Below are 6,000 nucleotides of genomic sequence, written 5' to 3'. Positions count from 1 at the left end.
CTCAAATAAGACCACCATGTCATCAATTTAGTAGGTCCATTTGAGTAATTTCTCTTCATAATTATAATTAATTCTTTTGAAGTTTATCTGTGTTTGATCTGCCTCTTCACTGTGCCTGTAGGAAAATGTCTTCCATCTTTTAAATTCCATCAATCTCCCTTCACCTCCTCTCCTGTTCATCCATGTTCTGGAGTCTGTATGTAATGCTTTTTTTCTTCAAGGTCTTCATTATTCAGAAGGTTCCATATAAAACAGTTATGTAATGCAAACTCTATTCATATTTATAAAGTTATTGATTAGGAAGCTATTGCAACAATTTCCAAACAATGTCATGTGTCAACCAATGGTCACTGGCACCAATTCAACACCAACCGGAATCCCCAATTTGGGGTGCAGTAAAGAAAGAAACTTTATGCAATGCAAACAGCTCAGTTATGATATAGCACGGCTGTGAGAACAGCCCAGCTGTAGAACAGCTCCATCGTGTTACAGCTCAGCCACGAAGCAGCATGGCTGTGGAACAGCACTGCTGTGAGGCAGCCCTGGGGCACAGTGGCTTTGGGGTGTAGCCTCTCCAGCTAGACAGCTCTGCTCTACTGTGGTCTGTTCCACCTGTTCTGGTCCACTCCACTCTGCACCAGTGTGCTCTGCCTTGATTCACTCCAGTGAGAAGTCTTCAGTGTTTCAGCTCTGGCTAGGGAAATGCAGTCTTCAGTCTCGTGATAACGGAAAGCACGCTTCCTGCGCCAGAGGGAAGCTGATTTCTACAAAGAGATGTCCACACCCTTGGTCCCTGATTAGTCCATCCTTATGCAAATGAGGCCTCCAAATACTCCCGGTTTGGTAAAAAAGGCACTGTCTTAATTGGTCAGAATGGAACTGCTCTGATTGGTCAGCGATGATGCTGTTGGGATACAATGTATTTTTTTTCCGTGTATAAGACGCTATTTTTTTCTAAAATGGCATCTTATACACGGAGGTCAGCCAAGAAGGGAGCCGTGCGGATGTGTAGCTACCCACACCTTGTCAAACAGACTTCCTCCAATCATGAGCCTTATTATTACTGACATCAGCTGATGCCATAATTGGAGGTGGAGGTGGAGAGTGCCCAGATGCAACACGGACTAGAGAGTTCTGAGCCCATAAAGACATGAAAAAATAAAAAAGATATATACCGGTAAGCGATTGTCTTACTCTGCAAAATTCAAGCTAAATGTAATCAGCTATGCAAAAGAGCAGGGGTCCTCAAACTTTTAAAACGGGGCCAGTTCACTGTCCCTCAGACTGTTGGAGGGCCGGACTATAGTTTTAAAAAAAACTATGAACAAATTCCTATGCACACTGCACATATCTTATTTTGAAGTAAAAAAACAAAACGGGAACAAATAGAATATTTGTATTTGCATGTGGCCCGCGGGCCGTAGTTTGAGGACCCCTGCAAAAGAGCATGGAAATAGAGCTGCAGAGAGACAATTTGGACCTCCTCCCATGAGTGTATGATCAGACAGTGGAGAAAACAGGAAGAACAACTCCTTAAGATGCCAAAAAAGAATAAGGCCTTAAGAGGAAAACCAGCAAAATGTTTAAAATATTGATTTCTTAATTTTGGGTTGGAAAAGCGGGGGGCGTCTTATACATGGGGGTGTCTTATACATGGAAAAATATGGTAGTTGCGGAGCGCCAATTAGACTGGGAATGTCTCAGTTCTATTTGTTGAAATAGGATTCCAGGAACTCCTCTGTAAGGGCTGGCTCAGATGGCAGAAACACAGTGTAGGCTTCTCCCAAAGGTGCCGTATGCATGAGAGGACCCTGTATAGAAATGGTTGCTAAACTCTGTTTTTGTTTGTTTGCTTTGTTTTGTTTTAAGTGGAGCCCAGGTAGCCACCAGGAGGCCTTCTGAGTAGGTACCCTCTTTTTCAGGCTTCACACATGTAACCAACAACTGCAGTGGAGAAATATGTTGCAACCTAACACAATTCATTAAGAGCTCTCAGCCATTGACTCTCTGCAGCAGCCTCAGTACCACTTCAAGAACTAATTGCAGAGTCTACTTCTTTGCAGAGCAGTGTTCCACCTTTCTGGTACAGAAGTCAGCAACCACATTCCCCATGAACTCCCTAGGGGAGAAAGAGGAGTGGGGGAGGAACAAGTTGCCAAACCTACTTAGGCACACTGCACATAGATCAGGGGTCCTCAAGCTACAGCCCGCGGGCCACATCCCCTGGGGACCCCTTCCTCTAAAAATAAAAATTAAAAAAAATCTAAAAAAATAAAAAAATACATAAAGCGTCAGAGTTCTGATGCACATTAACGCAGGACAGGATGCCTGTGATACCAGAGACACCATAGAAGTTCTTGCGGGCAGCTGTCGTTGCTTCTCCATCTTTCTTTCCCTCGCTCCCCTCATCTTCCATCGCTTTCCTTGGTCCTCTCCTTTCCCCATTTCCGGCCTTTCACCCGCACTGACCCTGGAGGCATTAGCAATGGCCGGCCCACTTACTAAATCCGCATTGGAAGCCAGGGCGCAGCGCGGGCTCGGGTAGACCCCCAGCCTCCTCACACCCGAATATGCGGGCAGGAGGTGGACGTCAGAGTGACGTCAGAACTAAGCAAACCCCGACGCGCAAGCGCGTGGCCCACAGTTCCCCTCCGCGGTCTCCTCACAGCGCGTGCCCACAAAACCCGGGGGGCGGGGAGAGCAGAGAAGGCGGGGCTCGCTGCTCCTACCGCTCAGCGGCTCTCAGCTTGCCCGCCCCGCCTCCTTCAGCTGCTCCCCGCCCAGACGCCCCCCGCCCCCGCGCCCTGGAGCCTCCGCATTGGTTCGTGGCCCTGTCCGTCTTCCCCAGCCCTCGCAGCCCACCAATCAGCTCTGCGCGTCTGGGTGAGCCTTGCCCTTGGGCCGCACTCGCGCCGCGGCTCGAGCCGTGCGGCCTCCTTCCGCGGCCACCCCCGCTGCAGCCTCCTTCCCCACCTCCTGCGGCGGGAGCACGTCGACGCGGGCCGAGGGGCGGCGGCGGCGGCGAGATGGAGCTCGGAGCCGGCGGCCACGACGCCGTTCGCAAACACGGGGCAGGGCCCGCGAGCCCTCCGCCGCTCGGGGAGCAGGAGCGGAAGCGGGAGCAGGAGAAGCTGTCCGGGGTGGTGAAGAGCGTCCACCGGCGGCTCCGCAAGAAGTACCGGGAAGGTAAACAGCCGAGGGGGGGACCGCGGGGGAAGAAGGGGCTCCTCGCCCCAGCCCTTTACCACCTCTGCCCTCCCCCCTGGGGACCCCGTTCCTACCCGAAGGAACTGAACCTCAGTCCCTGGCAGCGCCGCTCGCCCAGGCCCGGACCCCCTTCTCCGCGGGCCCCTTGGGGAGCTCCAGGCCTGAGGAGCACTCAGCCCCGCCCCCACCGGCCCAGCCCCAGCCCCTTGTGAGGCCTCGCACGCACACCCTCCCGGGGGCGTGGAGGTCTCCTCGGAGAGACGGGAAGGGAACCACGACCGCAGGCAAGTGCCTCTAGGGAGGCGGACGGAGGAAGCCGAGAGCCGCGCTGGACCAGCCTGTGGGGTTTGCTGCCGGGAGCCGCCTTCCTAGGGCTTCGCTCCTGCGGGTCGGCCCGGACCCAGCTTCCCGGGTTGCAGGGCTTCGGAGTCAGCAGCCGCTTAGCTGCCTGGACTTCGCGTCGCCCCACTTCCTGGACTTCGGATGTCTGATCTTCGTGTTTATTTAGGCGGAGGACGAAGAGATCTGGGGCAGGTTCTCAAAACGGCTTTGCTTTTGACTCAGCATCCCGAGGACCCGGCCCTGGAGAAGCCGCAGGCTGGGACCCTCCTGTGGGACATGATAAGCAAAGTTGTTTTCGTGGCTCTGCTTGTGCCTGAGGAGTGTTTCCAGTGGGGCCCGCAGTTGGCGTTTTTACGGAGCTATCCTCCTATGTAATGAGAGCTTAATATGCTAAGTGTCCGGTCAGCGTGCAACCAATCAAAGCATGATATGCTAATGATATGCTAAGGCTGCTCAGTGGCTCCCTATGACCTGCGCGACCACCAGGGGGCAGATGCTCTGACCAGTAGGTTAGCTCCCTGCTGGGGTCTGGCGGATGGATGGGGACTGAGCAAGATGGGCCAGACATGCCCTGTAGCCCTCCCGCAGCCCCTCCCTGGCTGGCCAACCTCTCGTGACCCTCCCCAGTCCTGATCATGCTCCCATGGGGTCCCTTGACCTGACTTGCACCCTCTTGCAATCTGGGACCCCTTGGGGGATGTTGGAGAGCTGCTTTCGGCGGAAGGTTGGATCGACCAGTCTGGCAAAACGACCAGTAGCTGTGACGCGTACTGAATACCAGGGGGCAGACGCTCAATGCAGGAGCTGCCCCCTGGTGGTCAGTGTGCTCCCATAGGGGGAGCGCTGCTCAGCGCCCACCTCCAGGGCAGTTGGACATCCCCTGAGGCCTCTGGGACATGAGGGCACAGGCCAGGCTGAGGGACACCCCCCCACCCCAGTGCATGAATTTTGTAACCCAGGTCTCGAGTTTTATAATAATACACTGAAAAGTCACAGTTTTCCCCTAAGCTCAGGAGAAATTTTAAAGATCAAAATGAGGGATAACTAACTCTACTTGCTATCGATTTAGCTTAATTGCAAACTGAAAAGTTGGCAGTCTTATGGTGTTGATCTTATACTTAATTTAGCATTAGGAGCAAAATTATGAGTTGATGAAACAGTCGTGTAAGATCATGTTGATCTAGATTAAAGATTAATACTAAGTGTCTTTTTTCCTTTGAATATAGTTGAGATATGTTTTATTTTTCAAACTCTTTAAAGTCAAAGTTTTATTTCTTGGCAACTCAAGTCTAGTTTTTTTATATAGCTACTTAAATAATAGTCTCAAAGATGGCCTACAGTTATTGTTTAGTAGATAGCAATAGAGACATCAGGTATAGTTATGTTGAAATTTGTTTTTTAAATAATGTTTTAAACTACAACCCACAATTTATTCAATAAAATGAGTATTTACCATAGCAACCATTCTTGATATTCAGAGAATGAACTTATATAATGGCATTCAGGCCCGGCCAGCATGGCTCAGTGGTTGAGCATCAACCTATGAACCAGGAGGTCAGGGTTTGATTCTGGGTCAGAGCACATGCCTGGGTTGTGGGCTCCATTCCCATTGTGGGGCCTGCAGGAAGCAGCCGATCGATGATTCTCTCACATCATGGACGTTTCTGTCTCTCCCTTCCTCTCTGAAAGCAATAAAAACAAAAATATATATATATATTTTTCAGTACAGATGTTTATGTTTGGAGAAATAAGGAAATGAATAGACACTTTCATTTATAATGCTATTTTGTACAAAATTAAGGAAGTACATCTTTTAAAGAAAAAAATGACTAGCTTATAATTCAGTTTCCATGTTTACCTTTTAATAATTTTATTATTCATAAATGCATAGTTTCACTTAACACACTGCTAATGTTTAATGTTTTCAAGTGTTGTTTATGTTTGCTTAGTTTCCACATGTTGAAACATGTCTATAAGCTTGAATATTAACCAAGGAAACACTGGTTATAATGAGAATTGGTAATTGGAAATTACTAGAATTAAAATAGGTACATCTATCTATAATAATAAAAGCATAATATGCTAATTAGACTGGACGTCCTTCTGGACGACCTTCCGGATGAAGCCAGGGCTGCAAGGATTGCCTGGGTCCTGGGTGCCTGCTGGCGGCTGGAGGGAAGCCCGGGTGCAGGAGGGAAGCCGGTGCCGGCATCTGGGGGAAGGAAGGCCTATTCTTGCACGAATTTCGTGCATTGGGCCTCTGATGTAGTTCATAAGTGAATGATCTGGTGTGCTTCTGAGCAGGTAAAGTCCTGGCAATCTGTAAACCTTTGAATGAGACTGTTCTTTAGGTATCTTATGCCCTGAATTTCACTAATGATCTAGACTTCTCTAGGCTTTATTCCAGTGATATACAAAGCCCCATCAATGAACTAGCAAAATTAAAGATCC

General features: G+C 49.6%; 1 protein-coding gene across 2 annotated transcripts in view; it reads left to right on the top strand.

The window, feature by feature from the left end:
• The first annotated feature begins 2,850 nt into the window (after positions 1-2,850).
• The window catches only part of BMT2 (base methyltransferase of 25S rRNA 2 homolog), a 130,811-nt gene continuing 127,661 nt past the window's right edge, over positions 2,851-6,000 (top strand). The window contains exon 1 of one of the 2 annotated variants that reach the window (XM_059711567.1): positions 2,851-3,186. In XM_059711567.1, coding sequence (XP_059567550.1) covers positions 3,027-3,186 — 160 coding nt within the window. In that variant the 5' untranslated portion in view covers positions 2,851-3,026. The remainder of the gene's footprint in view (positions 3,187-6,000) is intronic. The other variant, XM_059711566.1, reaches the window with a different exon arrangement.

This window comes from Myotis daubentonii, chromosome 10 (genome assembly GCF_963259705.1).
Source record: "Myotis daubentonii chromosome 10, mMyoDau2.1, whole genome shotgun sequence".
In the NCBI taxonomy this organism is placed as follows: Eukaryota; Metazoa; Chordata; class Mammalia; order Chiroptera; family Vespertilionidae; genus Myotis; species Myotis daubentonii.
This window is presented reverse-complemented; position numbering and strand designations above follow the sequence as displayed.